General features: G+C 39.6%; 1 protein-coding gene across 2 annotated transcripts in view; it reads left to right on the top strand.

The window, feature by feature from the left end:
* Positions 1 to 23,999, top strand: part of LOC140481378 (cullin-5) — an 81,097-nt gene that overhangs the window by 4,024 nt on the left and 53,074 nt on the right. For both annotated transcript variants that reach the window (XM_072577473.1, XM_072577472.1), the window contains exons 2-4: positions 8,953 to 9,062; positions 14,712 to 14,811; positions 19,433 to 19,609. In XM_072577473.1, the coding sequence (XP_072433574.1) occupies positions 8,953 to 9,062; positions 14,712 to 14,811; positions 19,433 to 19,609 (387 nt within the window). The remainder of the gene's footprint in view (positions 1 to 8,952; positions 9,063 to 14,711; positions 14,812 to 19,432; positions 19,610 to 23,999) is intronic.

Raw genomic sequence — 23,999 nt, 5'->3', positions numbered from 1 at the left:
TCCATCTTCAATGAGTAGAAGCTTGACTTAAGTATCCATGTTATCCAGATGTTCCAGGGATGAGTGTAGGGCCACGAGATGGTGTCTGCTGTAGATCTGTTGCAATGTTAGGCTAATTGCAAGGGATCAAGGCAGGCTGGGAGGCTAGAGCTACGAGCCGTGGCTGTCCTCTGGAAGCACTTGTTTACGGAGGTCAGAGCCACCAAGTGATAGTCATTGAGGGATGATAGTGGTCTTCTTTAAGCAGATGGTGACTTCAGATCATGGTAAGGAGAGGTTAAAGGAAATACTCTTGTCAGTTGATATGAGCAGGATCTGAGTGCTTGGTGGCTGAGGATTCCATTACCTTTGGTCACTTTTTTTAAAAATAGATATTTTTATTTAAAAAGAAGATTTTTTACAGAATTACAATAATAATGCAGACTAGTATTACAGACTAATACATACAGTTCCACTTTACAACATAATCATAGCACCAATATGAAATTTGAAAAAACTAGCTACTAATCTATTCTACAAACAACCAAAACATAAAATAAGGTATCATACATTACTAACACTAACAAATAGTTAAACAAATAACTACATTCATACTCAAAATTGATTTACATCAAGTCATAACAAAACCCATATTTATATGGGATTCCTCCTCCCAGGGTCCACCAAACCAGCTAAACAAAGGCCCTGGACAATATGGCCGAAATATCTGTGTTAGTATAGTTCAAAAAGGGCTGCCATGTTCTATAAAATAATTCTGTTTCTTGATGCACCATATTCATAAGGAAATCAAGGGGGATATATTCCATGACTATCCTGTACCAGTTTGAAAGTCCTGGAAGACCTTTGGATACCCAATTCACTAAAATATTTTGCCTTGCACAAAAGGAAAGGATAGTGATTAATTTCCTCCCGTATGCATCCAAAGAGGGGAAATTTGGGGAGCCCAAGAGTAGGGATACTGCGTCCAATCCAATCTCCGTACCCAAAATCTTTGTCCAGGCATTCGCTACTCTGTCCCAGTATCTGCGGATCTTATGGCATATCCACAGACAATGTGTAAGAGTACCAACTTCGATTTTGCATTTAGGATACATTGGAGATGCTCCAGCCTTGAACTTTGCAAGTCGTTCAAGTGCCATGTGAGCCCTGTGAAATATCTTCAATTGAGTACCCTGAGTTCTGTTACAGATAGATCTTCCTGGCATTTTCCCAGACATCCTCCCACATTTTTAAGGAGATTTCCAACCCTAATTCTTGACTCCAGGTTTTATATAACCGTCCATGTCCTTCGATGCCTTATTGCATAGTAGGTGGTAGAGAATACTGACCGAGGGCGGACCCATCAGCCAAAGCACAATTCTTTCCCTATCCGATTTATAAGGATTGATTATCAGTGTGGTCTTCTTTTGTATAAAGTCTCGTATTTGAAAATACCAAAAGAGGTGCCTGCCAGGCGAGCCCGAGGCCCCCTCCAGGAGGAAGAACCCCACCCAAAAGCCATTGAATACAGACCAGAAAAATTCACATATTAAAAAAAACTCTTTGAAACAGTTAAATCAGAACAACTAAGAACTACTTCTAAATGAAAATAATAAAGTATATTTAGAGGGAGATTTTCCCCCTTGCTCACATGGGGCCTTTCCGATCTTCCAATAACCCCGCCACAACCTCTCCCAGCTAGTGCCCTGCCCTCAGCCCAGGCATTACAAAATAAAATAAATAAATTCCAATATCTTATATAACAGAAGTTAAAAGTGGGCGACACCCTCCCCCCAACACTATCACCTAGATATACTTAACAAAACAGCACAAGATAAAAATATGTAAGATTACAAAATTACAATCCCAGCAAGTATTAAGTAACTGAATAAGAAAAAAACCCACTCAGAGACATCCCCCAATAATCAGGAGCCCCCCCCCCCCCCAGCCAAGGGAAGATGGAGAAAAGAAAGAGGAAGAGAAGAAAAAGGAAAGACAAAGGTGGGGGGGAGGGGGGCAAAATAAAGTTGTTGTCCATACATTTCAAGTCCCACAATCTATTTGAGAGCATCCAGGAATTCTTTTACTTTTTCCGGTGATCCAAAGTTATATACAGAACCTCCACGACTGAAGCGAAGCGTTGCCGGACATCGCATGGAATATTGAATATTTAAGTCCCTCAAATGCTTCTTCACCTTGTCGAATGTCCTCCTCTTGCAGACTGTGACTGGAGAGAAGCCCTGAAACAACATTATCTTGGAGCCCTTCTCTATCATGGCATGCGGATCCTCTCCTAAGACTTTGGAGGCCTCCAGCAGCATTTATTTTTCCCTGTAGTGTTGAAGGCGAACTAGGACTGGGTGGGGGTGCTGGCCCAACCCGGCCTGCGTACAGTGACCCGGTGGGCCTGCTGAACCCGTACCTGGCCCAGCTCCAACTCCAGTTTCAACGGCTGTGGGAACCATTGCTCCAGGAAATCAACAAGCTGGCCTTCCTCTTCCCATTCGGGAAGGCTCAGCAACCGAATATTTTTCCAACGACCTCGATTCTCAAGGTCGTCGATATGTTCCTCCAGGGTCCGGACTCGCTGCTCCAGAGCCTGGACCTGACCCACAGATAACTCAACAGCAGTCTCCGAGGCCACGGACTGTTGCTCTGCCCCTCCGACATGCTGCCCAAATTTCTCGATCTCTTGGTCACCCTGGACTGGGTCCCCTCGATGGACGTGTCGATCTTCCCTTGGAGATTAACGAACTCTGAAATCAGGCTTGCCTCTGCAGGTAAATCCCCCGAGGCAGCCGCGGTCATCTCTGCTGCTGCAGGAGTGGGGGGTCTCTGCCTGTTGCAAACTATGGGAGCCTTTGCCCTTAGTCATTTTTTTAAAAAAGCACCAAACTGTTAACGTTTGATGCAAAATGGACAAGGGTGCTGGGCAAAAACTATTTTAATTAACTTAACAGGTGAAGTGAGGGTGGGCATCCCACTCTACCTGAGTCTTGGGCAGAGCTCTGCAGGCTCAGACCTGCAGCGTCGCCACCATCTTGGATCTCCCTTTGGTCACTTTTGTTATCCATGAGCGTTCTAACATAGGGTTATGAAGTTTTCTTTCTCAGTCATGCAAGAGCCATCATCTGCTGCAGAGACCCAGTTTCCAAGAGTGATTGCTGGGTCCCTTGCTGAGGTATTTGTGTCATCGATAATCTTAGATGAGGTGTCGGAGGACTGGAGGTTGGTTAATGTGTTGTCACTATTTAAGAAAGGGATAAGGAAAAGCCAGGGAACTATACATTGGTGAGCCTGACATCAGTGGTGGGAAAGTTGTTGCAGGAATCCTGAGGGACAAAATTTACACTTATTTGGAAGGACGAGGACTGAGAAGGGATGATCAATATGGCTTTATGTTTGGGAAATCATGGCTCACTAACTTAATTGAATTTTTCAAAGAAGTAACAAAGAGGATTGATAAGGGCAGAGTGGTGTGGACTTCAGTAAGGCATTTGGCAAGGTTCTTCATGATAGACTGATTACCAATGTTAGATCACGTGGAATACAGGAGAACTAGCCATTTGGATACAGAACCAGTTCAAAGATAGAAGATGGAGAGTGGTGATGGTGGGCTGCTTTTCAGGCTGGAGGGCTGTGACAAGTGATGTGCCAAAGGATCAGTGCTGGGCTCGCTGCTTTTTGTCCTTTATGTAAACGATTTGGATATGAACATAGATATAGTTGGTAAGTTTGCATATGAAGCCAAAATTGGACAGCGAAGAAGGTTACAATGGGATCTTGGTCAGATGGACCAATAGGCTAATGAATGGCAGATGGAGATTAATTTAGATGAATGTGAGGTGCTGCACTTTGGAAAGGCAAAACAGGGCAGGACTTCTACACAAAATGGTAAGGTCCTGTTGGGTGTTGCTGACCAAAGAGACCTTGCGAGTGCAGGTTCATAGTTCCTTGAAAATGGAGTTGCAGGTAAATAGGATAGTGAAGAAGGCGTTTGGTTTGCTTTCCTTCATTGGTCAGAGTATTGAGTATAGGAGTTGGGAGGTCATGTTCCAGCTGTTTAGAACGTTGGTTTGACTATTGTTGGAATATTGTCTGCATTTCTGGTTTCTTTCTTTTAGGAAGGATGTTGTGAAACTTAAAAAGGTTTGGAAAAGATTTATAAAGATTTTGCCAGAGTTGTAGGATTTGAGCAGTAGGGAGAGGCTGAATAGGCTGGGCCTGTTTTCCCTGGATCGTCTGAGGCTGAGTAGTGACCTTAAGAGGTTTATTAAATCTTGAGGGGCATGGATAGGGTAGATAGACAAGGTATTTTCCTTTTAAATGGGACAGTCCACAACAAGAGGGAAAAGATTTTAAAAGGACCTAAGGGGCAATATTTTCACACAGAAAATGATGTTTGTATGGAATGAGCTACCAGAGGAAGTGGTGAAGGATGATACAATTACAGCATTTAAAAGGCATCTGGATGGGTGTATGAATAGGAATGGTTTACAGGGAAATGGGCCAAATGGTGGCAAATTGGACTAGATTAATTTATGATAGCTGATCAGAATGCATGAGTTGGACTATAAGGTCTGTTTCTGTGCTGTAAGTCTCTATGACTAATGCCAATATGCTTCTCCTTGATGCACTAAAGATCCATTGTAGCTTGTATATTGTACTCCATACATGTCACTTGGCTTCTCAGCAGTTTGCAAAACTTTATATGTAAAGTTAGTCTGAATGTCAGCTGGTAATCATCCCCTTTGACCATGTCATGCAGGCATTCATTTTGAAAAATTCAAAATTTTGCTTTACATTGTTTTGACAGTAACATCTTCACAACTAATCAGTTCGGTTATAAAATTAATCTATTAAGGCTTCAGACCAGCTCAGCTTATGCATTAAATAAACGCAATTTAAACATCAAAACTTTTCAGTAATAGAAGTAAGTTTAATTAATTGTAACACTACGGATGTAGTATAAATGTAAATGGTAGACAAGTATTGAAACTTTCAATCAGTCACAATGCAGCATTGATGTCTTGCATAGCACACACACAGCAGTTTGACTTGCATGCCAAATGTCTGTTAGATGTGATGCTGGAATAAAACAGAATTAGTGATTGAAAATAATGGGATTATTGGCATTCATTTTAAGTGGAGGATGTGTGTCAACAACGTCTGGAATCTGCATATACGTGGTCAAATATGGAAATCTGAATGTTGCATTTAGAGTTAACTTCCTTAGGGCAATTTATTAAAATCCCTACTGATGAATTTATAATTCAAAGGCACTAAATTACTGCAAAGATTCAAACTTGCATATCTGCTCACTAGTTTTGTAACAAGCACAGATGCAAAAGTTGAGAATGGTATTTTCTGCACCTAGCATGCCTAGAAATTCACTATCTACTATTGAACACTTTACCTGGCCCTGAAAAAATTGAGTTTACAAGAATTGAATTTTGTAGCTTTGGGAGGAAATTAGTATTTCAGTTTGACTACTTCTGTCTGCTGAAAATGTGTTGCTGGAAAAGCACAGCAGGTCAGGCAGCATCCAAGGAACAGGAGAATCGACGTTTCGGGCATCAGCCCTTCTTCATTCCTGATGCTTATGGAGATGCCAAATTTCCTAAGCTGCCTGAGAAAGATGAGGCATTATTGTGCTTTCTTGACAGTCACATCTATGTGGGATATTGGCCAAATGCTGGAATTTGGCTACACAGTCATTCCTGAAGAAGGGCTGATGCCCAAAACGTCGATTCTCCTGTTCCTTGGATGCTGCCTGACCTGCTGCGCTTTTCCAGCAACACATTTTCAGCTCTGATCTCCAGCATCTGCAGTCCTCACTTTCTCCTCCTACTTCTGTCTGCCCTCAGTTCTCCCTTAATCCCACCTGTGTTTCACAATCACTACCATTTATTTTGTTTATTGTTCAAATATTATATATTTGGAATCTGCATGGATAGAAGAGATGTAAACTGGCGCATTTTGATTTACTTTTATGAAAAGAGGGTTTTCTTATGCTGGCTTTTAAAATGCAATTTTAACTTTGTATCATCATCACTAAAGATGCTTTGTGGAAGACATTAGTGATAATGATTTCTATTGAAATTCTATTTTTTAAGCATTGCCCAAGAAATAAATATTAAAACACATAGTAATATGGAATTATAGAGTATAAATATTTCTAGCACATTGTACAGCTGAGCTATAAATTCTAAATTGGGTGAAAGGAACAGAGTAAAACTATAAGCACAGTGGTTTGTCATGTTATCAGATTTTCCAAATTATCAACTAACAGCTTTGCATGGTGGAGACTACAATTTTAAAAAGAGCTTAAACTCTGATTAGTTCGCTATAATTTATAGATATTTTTAATCAAACTACTCAAACAAGTTATAACTCATATCTGGGAAAGATAGGGCATAAATCCAAACCTTCAAGCTCAGAGGTAGGGGCGCTACCACTGTCATAAGAATCCTTACTAGAATTTGCAATTAACTGATATTAGAGGGTTCTACACTCATCCATGGAACATCTAGATAACAACAACTCCATCTTCAACGTCATATTCTCCACCATAATCTCAAAATTCAGAGCCCTAGGTCTCTGAACTGCCTTTTGGAGCGGGATCCCCAGCTTACTGATCCATAAACCACCATCAATGAAGATAGACAACAGCACCTCCTCTACAATAACCCTCAACACTAGAGGCCCCTCAAGGATGTGTTCTCAGTCCCCTAATGTACTCCCTATACACCCATGACTGTGTAGCCAAATTCCAGCATTTGGCCAATATCCCACATAGATGTGACTGTCAAGAAAGCACAATAATGCCTCATCTTTCTCAGGCAGCTTAGGAAATTTGGCATCTCCATAAGCACCCTCACCAACTTTTACAGATGCACCATAGAAAGCATACTATCTGGGTGCATAACGGCCTGTTATGACAAGTGCTCTACTCATGACCATATGAAACTACAGAAAGTTGTGTGCACAGCCCAGGCCATTACGGATGCCAGCCTCCCATCCATGGACTCCATTTACACTTCTCGTTGTCATGGAAAGGCTGCCATGATCTTCAAAGACCCCTCCCACCCCAGTAATGTTTGCTTCGCATCTCTTCCTTCAGACAGAAGATACAGAAGCTTGAACACATGCACTAACACGTTCAAGATCAGCTTCTTCTCTGCCGTTATTACACTACTGAATGGACCTCTCTTACTTCAAATAATGTTGATGTTGATCTTGCTTTCCATACCTTCTGTGCAGTTGTAACCTATATGCTTCGCTCTGTCTAAGCACCTATGATCTGTATATCCCTGTTTGCTATGATCTGCCTATGCTGCAAAACAAAGCTTTTCACTGTAACCAGGCACATGTGACCACAATAAATCAAATCAAAGGATGAATGCTCCCTTTAGACAACTTGGCAACCCCATTGCTAGCTGACCAGCTGCCATCTATGAAGTTCAATTTAAAACAGAAAGTTGCTGCAATATGCTTCAGACAGGTGTGAGGGAAACTGATGTTAGTCCAATGAAAGAAAGATTAGGAGGGAGAAACAAAAGTAGGACCAAAGACCTAAGATTTTAGGGAAAATTTGAAGTGTGAATTGGAGAGGTAAAGTAGTTAGGGTAAGGAATTCCAGAAAGTGAGACCCGCTTGGCTGAAGACAAGCATAGCTTGGGGTTTAACAGGTCACTAAGATTGTGAATGGTCTCATTCAGCCTAAAAAGTATCCATATTTGGTAAATGGAGTTGGTAACTAGTGTATGAACCAGGCCCGTGGCCTGTAAACTACTGCTTTATTTGGATAAATAAAAATTATAATCTGAAATAAAAACAGATCCCTGTAGAAAAACAGCAGGTCTGGCAGCATCTAAGGAGGTAAAGAAATTTTTACTTTTGTTATTTGAAATTTCCAGCATGTGTAATTTTTTGATTTCTTTTAAATATCATAATCTGGATTGTAATGTAAATCTTTATTCCAATGCATTTTTACTATTTATGATAAATTCAGTCTGGATAACTGCAAGTTATTAACGTTTGCTACAACAAACAAGGGTAGAGCTTAAAATTAATTGTAGTGCATTGAGTAGTGTTGTAAAACAAAGGAACCTAGAGGTGTGGGTACATAATTCTTTGAATTTTTGCTATAAATTCTGTGTCCTATGATCTTATACTCCATAGCCACCTGACAAAGGAGCAGCACTCTGAAAGCTACTGCTTCCAAATAAACCTGTTGGACAATAACCTGGTGTTGTGTGATTTTTAACTTAACTCTTTGAAGTTTGACTCACATAGACCAGGTGGTTTAAAAGGCATTTGGGATGCTTGCCTTCATTGCTTAGTCCTTTGAATAAGGATTTGGGAAGCCATGTTGAGGTTGTACAGGATATTGGTGTGGCCTCTTCTGGAATACTGTGTCCAGTTCTGGTCGCCCAGTTTTAGGAAGGATATTATCAAGCTGGAGAGGTTCAGAAGAGATTTACCAAGATGTTGCCAAGTCTGGAAGGTTTGTGTTATAAAGAGAGGCTGAATGTTTTCACTGGAGCGTAGGAGGTCAGGAGGCAATCTGATAGAGTTAATGGTGGTTGCCTTTTCCCTAGGATGGGGGAATTTCAAGACTAGGGGGCACATTTTTAAGGTGAGAGGAGAAAGATTTAAAAAGACATGAGGCAAATTTTTTACACAGAGTAGTTCGCATGTGGAATGAGCTTCGTGTGAAAGTGGTGGATGTGGGTACAATTAATGTTTAAAAGACATTTTGATAGATGCATGAATAGAAAAGGTTTGCAGGGATATGGGCCAGGATCAGGTCTGTGGAGCTAGTTTACTTTGGATGCATGACTGGTTGGACCGAAGGGTCTGTTTCCATGCCGTATGAATCTGTGACTCTTAAGTATTGAAATAAGTTGGTGCACTGATATTAATGTCTTAATTAATGCTGTTCTTACTCATCATGTTAATTTCTTTCAGAATAAAGGTTCCCTTCAGTTTGAGGATAAATGGGACCATATGCGCCCCATTGTTCTAAAGCTGTTACGGCAGGAATCTGTGACAAAGCAGCAATGGTTCGACTTATTTTCGTAAGTATCTGAATTACTTAAAAATGTTAGGACACTTTTGTTCAATAGGGTGCACTATTGCCTGCCATGATGGCTCAACCATGATCTCAGCCAATATTTTCAGTGAACAAATCATCTTGAAGGTTGATGAGATTGTAGATGAGACTTGAATGCAAATGCTGCAGCTGTCCCTGGACATCAACTATTGTGATGAGGCTCATTGCCTTGGTGATTAAATGAAGAAAAGCCTGCAGTTTAGACTATGAATTTAAATTTTGTGGAGATAAGAAAAGTAGTTAATTTCCTAAAATCCATGAACCAAGATAGATTGGGTAGAAATGACAAACAATAAAAGCAAGAAGTCACTTGTGGGAGTGATGTAAAGGTCCCCAAATAATACTGCATGGTAGGGTAGAGCGCAAAGGAAGAAATAATAAGAGCTTGTCAGAAAGTCAGACAGATAATCATGGGAGATGTTAATCTACTGGATCGGAAATGTTGGACAGCAAAGCTAACCTAAATGAGGAATTTTGTAGAACGTTTTCAGGATAGTTTCTTAGACACCTGCTCTAGAGTTCAGCAGAGAGGAGGCTACATTTGATATGGTATTATCTAATGAAATAGTATTAATGAACTCCTAATGAAGGAGTTAGACAGCAGTGACTATAATATAATTAAACTTTATAATCAGTTTGAGGGACAGAGTAGTGAATCTGATCATTTTTAAAGGGAAGTTGATGTAATGGCAATTATGAAGGCTTGAAAGCAGAATTGGATGAAGTCAGTTGGCAAATTTAGGTTAAAGGATACGGTAGTGGAGATGCAGTAACAGACATTTAATGGCACATCTCAGAATACACAGAATAGATACATTCCAACGAGCAAGAAAAAAGTTCCAAGGTATAGACCCACAGAACATTGTTTAGGCCACTTTTGGAATACTACATTCAAATCTGGTTTCCCTGTTTTAGGAAATATGTTGTTGAACTTGAAAGGGTTTAGAAGGATGTTGCCAGTGATGAAGGGGTTGAGCTATAGGTAGAGCCTATAGGCTGAGGCTATTTTCTCTGGAGGATTGGAGGCTGAGGGGTGACTTATAGAGGTTTATAAGGTCATGAGCAGCATGAATAGTGTGAATAGTCAACACCTTTTCGCCAGGATAGAGGTGTCCAAAATAAGAGGGCATAAATTTAGGATGAGAGGGGAAAGATTTAAAGGCACCTAAGGAGCAACATCTTTACAGAGACACTGGTGTGCGTATGGAGTGAACTGCCAGAGGAAGTGATGGAGGCTGGTAGAGTTACAACATTTAAAAGACATCTGGGTGGGTATATGAATAGGAACGGTTTAGAGGGATATAGGCCAAATGCTTGAAAATGAGAGTAAAATAATTAAGGATATCTGGTCAGCATGAACGACTTGAACCAGAGGGTCTGTTTCCGTGCTGATTATCTCTATGATTCCAAGACAATCTGGTTTACTATAAATATTAAAGACAGGTATTAACCTACAAGAGAAAACATACAATTGTACAAAGACAGGTGGTAGGTCAGATGATTGGATGGAATATTAAAAAAATGCAAACAGCCAACACAAAAATTATAGAGTCATAGGATTGTACAGCATGGAAACAGACCCTTCAGTCCAACCCATCCATACAGACCAATTATCCCAACCCAATCTAGTCCCACCTGCCAGCACCCGGCCCATATCCCTCCAAACCTTTCCTATTCATATACCTATCCAAGTGCCTCTTAAATGTTGCAATTGTACCAGCCTCCACCACATCCTCTGGCAGCTCATTCCATAGATGTAGCACCCTCTGCGTGAAAAGGTTGCCCCTGAGGTCTCTTTTATATCTTTCCCCTCTCACCCTAAACCTATGCCCACTAGTTCTGGACTCCCCGACCCCAGGGAAAAGACTTTGTCTATTTATCATATCCATGCCCCTCATAATTTTGTAAACCTCTATAAGGTCACCCCTCAGCCTCTGACGCTCCAGGGAAAACAGCCCCAGCCTGTTGAGCCTCTCCCTGTAGCTCAGATCCACCAACCCAGGCAACATCCTTGTTAATCTTTTCTGAACCCTTTCAAGTTTCACAACATCTTTCCAATAGGAAGGAGACCAGAATTGTATGCAATATTCCAACAGTGGCCTAACCAATGTCCTGTACAGCCACAACATGACCTCCCAATTCCTGTACTCAGTACTCTGACCAATAAAGGAAAGCATACCAAACGCTTTCTGCACTATCCTATCTACCTACGACTCCACTTTCAAGGAGCTATGAACCTGCACTCCAAGGTCTCTTTGTTCAGCAACACTCCCTAGGACCTTACCATTAAGTGTATAGGTCCTGCTCAGATTTGCTTTCCCAAAATGCAGCACCTCTCATTTATCTGAATTAAACTCCATCTGCACTTCTCAGCCCATTGGCCCATCTGGTCCAGATCCTGTTGTAATCTGAGGTAACCCTCTTCGCTGTCCACTACACCTCCAGTTTTGGTAAAGAAGAAAATATTTAGAATAAGAGAGAAAGCTAGCCAGGAATATAAAAACAGTAAACGTTCTATCAATATTTAAAGAAGAAACTGTTAACCAAGTTAGCTTTGAAAAGTGAGACGAGAGAATTAATAATGGAAAATAAAGAAGTGACAGAAAAAGATCAGGTATTTTTAATCCGTCTTGATTATAGAGGGTACAAGTAACATCCCAGAAGCAGTGATAAATCAGGAAATGAATAGGAGGGAGGGACTCAAGAAAATTACATTCACCAAAGAAGTGGTACTCAGCAAATTGTTGGAGCTGTGGACTGATATGTGTCCATATTCTAATGAATGTCATCCTGAGGTCTCCCAAGCAGGAGTTGGTGAGCTAGTTGATGTATAGGCTTTGATTTTCCAAAGTTTCCTCGGCTCTGGACAGTTTCACTAGATTGGATGGTTACAGAAAGCAGGAAACTAATTGACTAGTTAGTTTAACACCTATCATAGGGAAAATGTTAGTAACGGTTATTAGTTTACAGCAGGCCACTCGGTTAAGCTCAAGGTAACAGGTCAGGGCCAATATGGTTTTATGAAAGGGAAATAATATTTTACCTGTCATTTGGAGTTATAGAGTCTTAGAGATAAACAGCACGGAAACAGACCGTTTGATCCAACTCATCCATGCCAACCAAATATGTTAAATTAATCTAGTCCCATTTTCCAGCATTTGGCCCATATCCCTCTAAACCCTTCCTATTCATATACACATCCAGATGCCTTCTAAATGTTGTAATTGTACCAGCCTCCACCACTTCCTGTGGCTGCTCATTACATACACTCACCACCTTCTGTGTGAAAAAGTTGCACCTTAGGCCCCTTTTAATCTTTCCCCTCTCACCTTAAACCTATGCCCTCTAGTTCTGGACTCCCCCATTCCAGGGAAAAGACCTTGTCTATTTATCCTATCGATGCCTGTCATGATTTAAAAACCTTTATAAGGTCACCCATCAGCCTCCAACACTCCAGGGAAAACAACCCCTACCTACTGCTCAAACCCTGGCAACATCCTTGTAAATCTTTCCTGAACCCTTCTTCTTAGAGGAGGGAGATGAGAATTGCGCACAATATTCCAGAAGTGGTCTAACCAATGTTCTGTACAGCCACAACATGACCTTCCAACTCGTATACTCAATGCTTTGACCGATAAGGGAAAGCGTACTAAACACCTTCTTCACTATCCTATCTACCTGAGACTCCACTTTCAAGGAGTTATGAACCTGCACTCCAAGGTCTCTCTGTTCAGCAACACTCCCCAGGACCTTACCATTAAGTGTATAAGTCCTACCCTGATTTGCCTTTTCAACATTTAGCACCTCACATTTACCTAAATTAAACTCCAACTGCCACTCCTTGGAGTTCTTGAGGTAACGTGTCATGGATAAGGGGGAACTGGTGAATGTATTGTACCTAGATTTCCAGGAAACATTTGATAAGATGTCATATTGAAGTTCATTGCAGGAAATAAAATCTCACGGTTTAGCATACTGGCAGGGAGAGAAGATTGGCTAGCCAGCAGGAATAGTGAGTGAACGTAGATGGATTGTTTTTAGGTTGGCAAGATATAACAAATAGTGTACCTCAGGCATTAGTGTTGGGAGCAATTTAGATGTTACTTAGATAAAGGGGCAATTGTTAAATTTGCTGATGACACTGATCAGTAGGAACGTAAGTTGTGAAAAGGACAGGAGGCTACAAAAAGATATCGCTAAGTTAGGTGAGAGGCCAAATGGAGTATAATTTAGAGAAATGTGAATTGTCCATTTTGGCAGAAAAAGTTTTTTAAATTACCTAAATGATGGGAGATTGCAGTCCTTTGAGATGTGGAATGACTTGCATATCCTTGTGCATGAATTCAAAGATATTACTGTTTAGGTACAACAAGTAATTAGGAAAACCAATAGGATGTTACCATTTATCATGAAGGAAATTGAAAGCAAAAGACAGGCTAGTATTGCTGGAGTTTAGAAGAGCAAGAGATTGAAAAATAAAGATACCAAGTGATCTTGACTTAGTGATCGCAAAGACAGTGTTTTCTTTTATTGGAAAATCTAGAATTACGGGTGACTACTTAAATCCCGGCTTAAATAGACGATGTCCAATATTTTTTTCCCCCAAGGGTCATGAATTATTGGAACTCTTCCATAAAAGTTGGTAGAAGCAGAATCCCTGAATATTTTAAGACCGAGATAGATACATCCTTAAGCAAGGGAATGAAAGGGTATTCCAGATTAGTGGGAATGCGAATTTGAGTTTACAGTCCAATCAGCCAAGATCTTATTGAAGCTGGAGGAAGCTCGAGGGACTGAATGACCTATTCCTATTTCACGTTTGTATATTTGTTTTTACTGTGGAACTTTCAAAGTTTAATTTCTCTGATCCCTTGGTGTAACAACATTTGGCGCAGTCCAGCAGAGTTCCTGGCATGTGACATTGCTATAGTGCAAATAATAAAAAAAGGATCCTGTGGCATATTACCAATAGACAGATATTTGGTATGTTTCCTGTTACTTTTGACTGGAACCCTGAAAGTGGAATGAACCTGAATTTAGATTGTTACCTCTTATCTACACCAGCTTTATGTAAAATAACATGAGAGGAAAATTATCCCTATTGTTTTGATTAGTGTTTTCCATAGTCTATTTAAAATGAATTAAGACTGAATATCTATTGCCTTCATTAAAGAATTCTGGCAGACTTTCTAACAAAAGTATATATAAAAAAACTCAGAATATTGTATTACAGTGAAGTTTAAGTATGAGTCTTAATGCAATTTTGCATTTCACATACTGAGAACCCTCAATGGTTTGTTTGTTTTTGTGCTGTGACATCCTCGGAACCCCTGAACCTTACAATACATTGCAAGCTAGTCTATAATTTTTACAAATTTAGTGAATCAATTTGATACTATTACATTTGGAAACAGTGCAGGATTATTTGATTTTTATTTGTACTCAATCAGGACACTGGTCTAGCCATGCTTAAATAAGATTCAGATTATTTATATTTTGCTGTTCATTCTATACATATTAAACAAATTACTTCAAAGAATGTTGTGGTTTACTTCTGTCTGAGTTGGTGTCTCTTGTAAAATTTCACATTATAAATATTGTTGTTTTCTCATAGAGATGTTCATGCTGTCTGTCTGTGGGATGATAAGGGCCCAGCAAAAATTCATCAAGCTCTGAAAGAAGATATTCTAGATTTTATCAAACAAGCTCAAGCTGTAAGTCAGAATCTTTCTTAAAGAAGTATTTATGTATTGAATATATTGTTAACTATACTGAAGCACATAGCTATCACAAGCAGAATATGAAATTTGGGAATTTGTTGTAGATGGACAAAGAGGTGCTGCTTCTTGCCTCCAAAAGTTGGGAATTGTGCTAACGTGCACTAAGATCGGCACTTAATTTAAAAATGCATTGCTATAAGCTACGGTGATTGAATAATGGATAATATAATCAAAGAACAAAAGCAAATTTATACAGGAATGGCCCAATGTGGGTGGTGTGCAGCAACTATAGCATTTGTGGAGCACACTACAATTCCAGAAAACTGAACATGAGCGTATGAATTGGGAGAATGAGTAGACTATTTGTCTCCTTCATGTCTGTTCCATCATTGAAAAGATCATGAGTGATCTGATTTTGGCCTCCACTCCACAGACCTGTCTACCCACTGGTAGTCTTTAGTCAAAGAAACTCTGGACTTAGGCAAAAATATTCAATAACCTTATCTTGGCCACACTGAGTAAGATTTTCAACTCCGAGAAAAACAATATTTCTTCTCATCTTAGTCTTAAATGGGAGACTCCTTTACTTCTAAGCTGTCCCCTAGTTTTCTTCCCTCTCTCAAGGTGAATCATCATTTCAGCATCTACCCTTGTCAAAACCACCTCCTAAATTCCAATTGATAAAGACTCCAATTGTCCAACCTTTCTTCATAAAATGATGCCCCCATCCCAAGTACTACTCAAGTTAACCTTCTTTGAACTGCCTCTAACATACTTGTATCCTTTCTTAAGTATGGAGACCAAAACTATATACAGTATTCCAGATTCCAGAACACCAATACCCTACACCAGCGGTTCTCTACCTTTTGTATCTTGCATGCTACCAAACAACTTGTCAAAAACCCTGCTCCACCATGTTGTAAACAAAACCTTGCTTTTTAAAAAGTTTCTTTTTATGTTTGCATTGTAGTATTGTGTTAACCATTACTGGAAATGTTTAAGGACATTAAACTTCTAATGATTTTGCTGCAAGTTTACCAAATTTCTCTTTATTGTTGAATTGTTTTTAAAAAAAAGTTATTTAGTCATTAGTGAGAAACCTCTGGTTGTATTTCATTGATAAACAAGTGAATTCTTGAAGTCTTACCACATCCTACTGGTTGCAACATAATGTATCTACATTTTTATTCCATTCCTCTTACGATAAATGACAATGTTCCATTTACCTTCAATATCATTTGCAGTAAATTGTAATTGTGCTAGGGCACCAGATCTCTTTATCTTGTTCTGTATGCTCTTTCCATTTGAATAATATGCTGCCTTTCTATTCTATTTGCTAAATATCACATTTTCCCACATTATACCCCTCTTGCCACTCACTTAAATTGTCTACATTATTGAGCAGAATTCAGGTAGAAAAATAAGTTTTATAAAAAGAATACCTATTTTTGTATCATAATTAAACTTAGCAATGTATGCATTAGGTTCCTTCATTGTCAAGGTTAAGGTACGTTTCCAGCACTGATCTCTGAGGCACTTCATTTGTTGCATCCTGCTAACCTGAAAGTGTTCCATTTATGTCTACTTTGTTTCCTGGTTAATTAACTAATCCTCTATCCTTGCAGAATGCTATCCTAATGGCATGAGTTCTTATTTTGGTGAGCAACGTTTGATATAGCAACTTGTCAAATGACTTCTGTAAATCTTGAGTATAGCACATCCCAAGTTCCCCTTTATCTGTGTAGATCATAACTTCCCGAAATGACGTGACTAAAATTACCCATTCACGAACCCATATTGACTCTGTCTGGTTACATCCACAGAAGTTGTCTGCATCCCCAGGAACATCAGTTAAGAGTTACTCTGCTTCAGTCTAAGGTGTAGATGCTGCCAGGACTTAGCAATTTGGGAAAGGAAGAGTTACCTGAACAGTTTTATCTAGACACAGGTTGCGGTCTCATCCAGAGTAGTATGGATCTGATTTGTTGCAGAAGTGGGTTCTGCAGATGCTGGAGATTACAGTCAAGATCAGGGTTCATCAGGGCTTTTGCCCGAAACATTGATTTTTCCTGCTCCTTCAATGCTGCCTTCAGTGCTTTTCCACCATGAATCTGATTTATGGCCAGAAGCAGGAGGTGTAACTGAATCAAGCAGATAAGGGAATAAGCGAGCAACAGTAGCCATTGTGAAACTATGTAGGTCCTTATCCAACAGCTATCTGTATGGATGACAACAAATCTGCAGGGTAAATGAGAAAACTGACAAGGTACATTGGTACAAACAGTGCCATTTACATGAGATGAGTACAAAAGAATGCTGGTGTTAACTGATGGTATTGTTAGGGCTGAATATTGATTTTTGACACTATCAAATTTCTTCTCAAATCTATCCTTAAGGAGACAAACCGCAACTCCGTGTAGTTGAACTCCCTCATCCCTAGAAAATTCCTCTAAATTGTAGGTCTTCTTTTAAATGATTTGCATCCTTACTTTGTGTGATGCCAAGAATCAGACATATTTTTATAGAGATGCATTGTCAGTAGTGAAGTGCTGCAAGAATCAGTACTGGGGCAACAAAGGTTGATTACTGGTGTGAGAGGATTGTGCATTGAGGAGAAAATGACTTTATTCTGGAGGTTAATTGAGAAGTAATTTCATTGGTGTACACTAGATTGTCAAACGGCTTGAATGGACCATCTACTGAGAGGCATTTGAGGCCTGTAATTAGGCTGCATAGCCTTAGGATAAGGGGATGGCTATTTTGAACTAAGGTGAAGGTTCTGAATATCCCTACGCCGGGTGGCAGCAGATGTTTAGCTTTTGAATATATTCAAAACTGAGATGTTTGGTCTTGTAAAAGAATAAGAGGATATGGGGATTCTGCAGTTGAGTAGAATTATAGGCACAGATCAGCTACTATCTTATTAACTATTGGGATGCACACAGGGACCTCTCTGCCTTGCCCCTATTTCTTATATTGTTCAGATTCTATTCACTAAGCATACGTATAATGTCTCATTTAAGTTTGAATAAGTATTAAACGTTTGGCATGTTGCCTGAAAGTTTTAATGCAGTTCCTATGTGCTATTCAGAACATTCCTTTCTATTTATCTCCTGTAGCAATTTTATTTCCTGTATTAGTAGTCTCTACAAATACTCATCAGAAGTTGGTACTTGTGGTTGAGAGAATTGATTTCCAGATGCACAATATTTTCTCCATTTGCACAGTATTTTTCAGCTGGTACAAATATCACAAGTTTTTCTCTTAACTTGAAATTGTGAAAATTGAACAATAACAACAATGTATCACGTGCCAATTTTGTTACGTTGCATCACAGAGAACTGACTTGGTGCTGTTCAAATCTCATTTAATCACATTTTGAAATGATGAATGATTTAGATTTTTGTATGTACAGATCTACTACAACTATAAATGAAATAATTCCACAGATGCCGATATCCTTTCAGCAAGTAACCCTTCATTTACATGTTTGACACTTCTGATCTTATCTGTCAGCCAGGGCTTCCTGTTTGGACCAGGTTAACAACCCTAGTCAGGGAACTCATTCTAGAAGGTCCACCTGGCTGACCTCATCACAGTCACTACAATAAGCAATTCAAAATGCTGAAGTACTCTTAAATATAGTTAATTTATAATAAAAATTTACATATTGGTATGCTTTGAATTAAATGTTATATAATCTCAGTTGATGTTATTGCTGGATCAATCAGTTTCCAGACTGAAAACTGGCTAGCTAGTCCACGTTTTGTTCACCTTTTAACAAAATGGTCTTTTACTGGAACACTAACATGCCCTGAAGGTGGTTTACAAGCCACTTTTTCAGAACTCTGCACATTGGATGTTTTTACCCAAGTTGCTTTTATACATTTCAAAAGCTTAAAATAATAGTATTTTAACCTTGAGGAATCGAAGGTTCCACAAAGCAAGAAAGTCCTGTTTGAAATTCCTCCTCCCTGTTGTTTCTCTCCAAAATTGCACTTCTCTCACTTACATTGTTTGTTTCCAAACTTAAAGTATTTCAAGAATCTTTAATGTCTGGCATTTCTCTCTGCTAGCCATTTCATAGCTCATAGCTATATAGTTGAGTAAATTGGAGTGGTTGTTTTTCAGCCTGTTGGGTTCAACTAATTTTTTGATCATGACCTATGACATTCGATGTCTAACTGTGTCCACCCTTTTGATTCGTATCCTTTCCTTTTGCAGCCTTGCCATATTTGAGGCCTTGAGCATCAGCATAGCTATCCATATTCCCTGCATTCCCCAAGCATCATTATCTTCATTGAGTTTCCTTAGCTATTTCTGGCAACCATTTGTCTCAAAATACAAATGCAAAAACCCAAGTATAAGCTGTATTTCAATTAATTGTTAGTTATAATAGCTGTTCAGAAATATTCAGGAAGGATTCCATGCCTGAAGACTGCTTGTTACGCTTCACTTACGAGATGGAACATGCCATCCCTCCATTACAAAGTCTGTTTTAGGGTATTGCCCAGAATTAGCATTTTTGTGGTCTTTGTCACAATAATATAAAAACAAAATACTGTGCTTGTTAGAAATCTGATTTGATGTAAATGGTGTTTGTTTTTTTTCCCAGAGGGTGCTGAGTCACCAGGATGACACTGCTTTACTGAAAGCCTACATTGCAGAATGGCGGAAATTCTTCACACAATGTGACATCTTGCCGAAACCTTTCTGCCAATTAGAAATAACTTTAATGGGTAAACAGGGCAGTAATAAGAAATCCAATGTCGAGGACAGTATTGTGAGAAAGGTATGTGGATTAGCATTCAATACTTATCTGAGTTACTGCAAATTACAGTGTTGATATCTAATATTTTCTGTTTTAATATGGTCAAACATGGTCAAAAACGAAACAGCTCTATGTAGCTCTGGTATAATGTATTATGCTTTTTATAATACAGTTTGTCTTGGTGTATTAATAAGCAATATGATCATCTGACTTGCTACAAGCAATGCCACAGGAGATCAAGATATGTATTGTGAAAGTCTTATATTGGTGCGCAGCTGTTATACTGGCAAATCTGACGTTTTCAACATAGTCATAAAGAAGTAAACAAACTTTTTTGTGAATGATTTTGACACAGAGCATGACATTAACAGACAATTTGCATACTGTTAAAATCATTGCAAGCAATTGCAGTTAGCCGAATACTCTTCAGGGGTATTGGTGCAGTGGCCTTAAAGGAACAGGTCAAATTGACAGAAAACAATCACAATTGTGGTCAAGACCCTAAGCGTGCTTAGTAAATCTAACTTTTAGACTTACCAGCTGCAGTTTATTTGATTATGCCTGACACTGCCATGATTATTTCTGTTTAAACTCAAAATTTATTTGCATACCTATGCATTTATGAACATATGGGAGCAGTAGTAAACGATTCAAGCCTATGAGCTGCTATGCTGTACAATAAGATCATAGTTGATCTGTTAGTTTTGAGGACCAGATTCCGTTCAGTCCTATTAACCCATGAATCCCATGCCTAATAAGAATTTATCGATTGTGTCTTCAAAATACTTAAGCCAGTCTTCATAAAGCATCTTAAAGTAAGGGAACACTTACGAGGCAGCGATCATAATATGGTAGAGTTCAGTCCACAGTTTGAACGAGAGAAAGCAAAATCGGATGTAGTGGCGTTACAGTTAAATAGAGGTAATTACAGGGGCATGAGAGAGGAACTGATGAAAATCAACTGGAAGCAGATTCTCGTGGGGAAGACAGTAGAGCAACAATGGCAGGAGTTTCTGGGTGTAATTGAGGACTGAGGTTCATCCCAAAGAAAAGAAAGATTATCCAAGGGGGGGATTAAACAGCCATGGCTGACAAAGGAAGTCAGGAAATGTATCAAAGAGAAAGAGAGAGCCTATAAAGTGGCCAAGAGTACTGAGAAATCACAAGATTGGGAAGTCTACAAAAACAAACAGAGGATAGCAGAGAGAAATAAGGAAGGTGAGGATTAAATATAAAGGTAGACTAGCCAGTAATATTAGAAATGATAGTAAAAGTTTCTTTCAATACATAAGAAACAAACGAGAGACAAAAGTAGACATTGGGCTGCTCCAGATTGATGCTGGAAGGCTCGTGCTGGCTGAAGGTCTTAATAAGTACCTTGCGTCAGTCTTCACAATGGAAGACATGAGTAATATCCCAAAAATTAGGGAGAATCGGGGCAGAGTTGAATATGGTAGCCATTACAAAAGAGTGCGAGAAAAGCTAAAAAATCTAAAATTTGATAAATCTCCTGGCCCCACTGGGCTACATCCTAGAGTTCTGAGGGAGGTGGCTGAGGAAAGAGCGGAGGCATTGGTTGTGATCTTTCAAAAGTCACTGGAGTCAGGGAAAGTCCCAGATGATTGGAAAATCACTATTGTAACCCCCTTGTTCAAGAAAGGGTCATGGCAAAAGATGGAAAATTATAGGCTGATTAGCCTAACCTCGGTTGTTGGTAAAATTCTAGAATCCATCATTAAGGATAAGATTTCTAAATTCTTGAAAGTGTAAGGTTGGATTAGAACAAGTCAGCATGGATTTAGTAAGGGGAGGTCGTGCCTGACAAACCTGTTAGAATTCTTTGGAGTGGTAACAAGTACGTTAGACCAGAGAAACCCAGTGAATGATATCCATTGAGACCTCATGGGAGGCTGTTGAGTAAGGTGAGGGCCCATGGTGTTCAAGGTGAGCGACTGGCATGGATTGAGGATTGGCTATCTGAGAGAAGGCAGACAGTTGGCATAAAAGGTTCTTTTTTGGAATGTCAGCCGGTGACAATTGGTGTCCCGCAGGGTTCAAGTGTTATGGTCGCAGCTGTTGACTTTATCTATTAATGATCTGGATGAAAGGACTGGGGGCATTCTGGTGAATTTTGCCAATGATATGAAGTTAGGTGGACAGGCAGGTAGTACTGAGGAGGTGGGGAGGCTGCAGAAAAATTTCGACAATTTAGGAGAGTGGTCCCAGGAAATAGCTGATGAAATTCAACGTGAGCAAATGCAAGGTCTTGCACTTTAGAAAAAACAGTACAGGCATGGACTATTTTCTAAATGGTGAGAAAATTCAAAAAGCCAAAGTACAAAGGGATCTGGGAGTGCTAATCCAGGATTCTCTAAAGGTTAACTTGCAGGTTGAGTCAGTGATTAAGAAAGCAAATGTAACGTTGCCATTTATCTCAAAAGGGTGGAACATAAAAGCAGCGATGTGCTTCTGAGATTTTATAAAGCTCTATTTAGGCCCCATTTAGAATACTGTGTTCAATTTTGAGCCCCACACCTCAGGAAGAACATACTGGCACTGGGCCATGTCCAGTGGAGATTCGCACAGATGATCCTTGGAATGGTAGGCCTAACGTACGATGATCGGCTAAGGATCCTGGGATTGTATTCATTAGCGTTTAGAAGGTTGAAGGGAGATCTAATAGAAACTTACAGGATAATGCATGGCCTAAAAAGGGTGGAAGCTGGAATGTTGTTTCTGTTAGGCAGGGAGACTAGGACCCGTTGGCACAACCTTAGAAATAGAGGGGGTCAATTTAGAAGGGAAATGAGGAGATATTTCTTCAGCCAGAGAGGGGTGGGCCTGTGGAATTCATTGCCACAGAGCGCAGCGGAGGCTGGGATGTTAAATGTCTTCAAGGCAGAGATTGCTAAAATTCTTGATCTCGCGAGGAATTAAGGGCTATGGGGAGAGTGCGGGTAAATGAAGTTGAAATGCCCATCAGCCATGATTAAATGGCAGAGTGGACTCAATGGGCCGATTGGCCTTCCTGCCACTCCTATGTCTTATGGTCTTAATGTCACCACCCATGCTGTTTTCTGAGGCAGAATTCCAAAGTGTCTCAACCCTTTGTGCGTGTGTGTGTGAGAGTCAGAGACAATTTCTCCTCCTCTGCTCTGAAAGAGTGATCCCTAATTTTAAAACAATGTCTTTGAGTTCTGCACTCATCCACATGAGGAAACATCTTTTCCATGTCCACCTTGTGACGACCATTCAAAATCTTGTACTCTTAATCAAGACACCCTTACTCTTCTTAACTCCAGTGAAAACAAGCCTAGTCTATGCAACCTATCCTCAGAAGACAACCTACTCACTCCGAGTATCAATATAGTAAACCTGCTCTGTACCACTTCCAATGCATTTATATCTTTCCTCATAAGGTCACCAAAACTGTATGCAGTATTCAGGTTAAGGTCTCATCAGTGTCCTGTGTAGCATAACATCTTTACTTTTAGGTTCAGATTTTTCTCATAATAAAGGATAATATCCCATTAGCATTTTTGATTACATATTGTACTTGCCCATATGAGCACTTTAAATATCAGAATGCCTAAAACCCTCAGAATTCTTTAGTCATTATCTCTTTGAGTAATACTCTATTATTCAATCTGCCAAAGTGAACAACTTCACATTTTTCCATTCTACTGTAAGACATAGGAATAGAAGTATGCCATTTGGCTCATTGAGTCAGTTCTGCCATTCAACAAGATCATGGCTGGTCTGATAATCTTCAGCTCCACTTTCCTGTTCTATCCCCATAAGCCTTGATTCCCTTTAATGGTCTCAATACATATACTTAATGACTCAGCCTCAAAAACCCTCTGCAGTAAAGAATTCCACAGATTTACTACCTTCAGAAGAAAATGTTCCTTATTTCTGTCTTACTCTGAGATTATGCCCTCTACTGTCCCACAAAGGAAACACACTCTCCGCATCTTCCTTGTCCATCCCCTAAGAATCATGTGTTTCAATAAGATCTCATTCACTAGGACCCCCAAATTGCGTTCCGCTCCAGCTTTCAGCAGTCTTTCGATATATAAATAATATTCTATTTTATTCTTCCTTTCATAGTGCACAACCTCACGTTTTCCCACATCATATTCTATCTGCCAAGTTTTAGCCCACTCACTAACCTGTCAGTATCCCTCTGTAGGCTCCTTGCCATCCTCATTGTTTGAATTTCCACCTATTTTTGTGTCGTCTGCAAATTCAGTAATAGTATATTTACTTGCGTTATCCAAGTCACCATCTTGAAAATGTCCCTTTTAGCCCAACACGCTCTTGAATTAGCTAGCTAATCCTCTATCCATGCAAATATTCACCATGGGCTCTTTCAAAGTAATCTTGTATGTGATACCTTCATCAAATATAT

The sequence above is a fragment of the Chiloscyllium punctatum genome, chromosome 9 (assembly GCF_047496795.1).
Source record: "Chiloscyllium punctatum isolate Juve2018m chromosome 9, sChiPun1.3, whole genome shotgun sequence".
NCBI classification, from domain to species: domain Eukaryota; kingdom Metazoa; phylum Chordata; class Chondrichthyes; order Orectolobiformes; family Hemiscylliidae; genus Chiloscyllium; species Chiloscyllium punctatum.
This window is presented reverse-complemented; position numbering and strand designations above follow the sequence as displayed.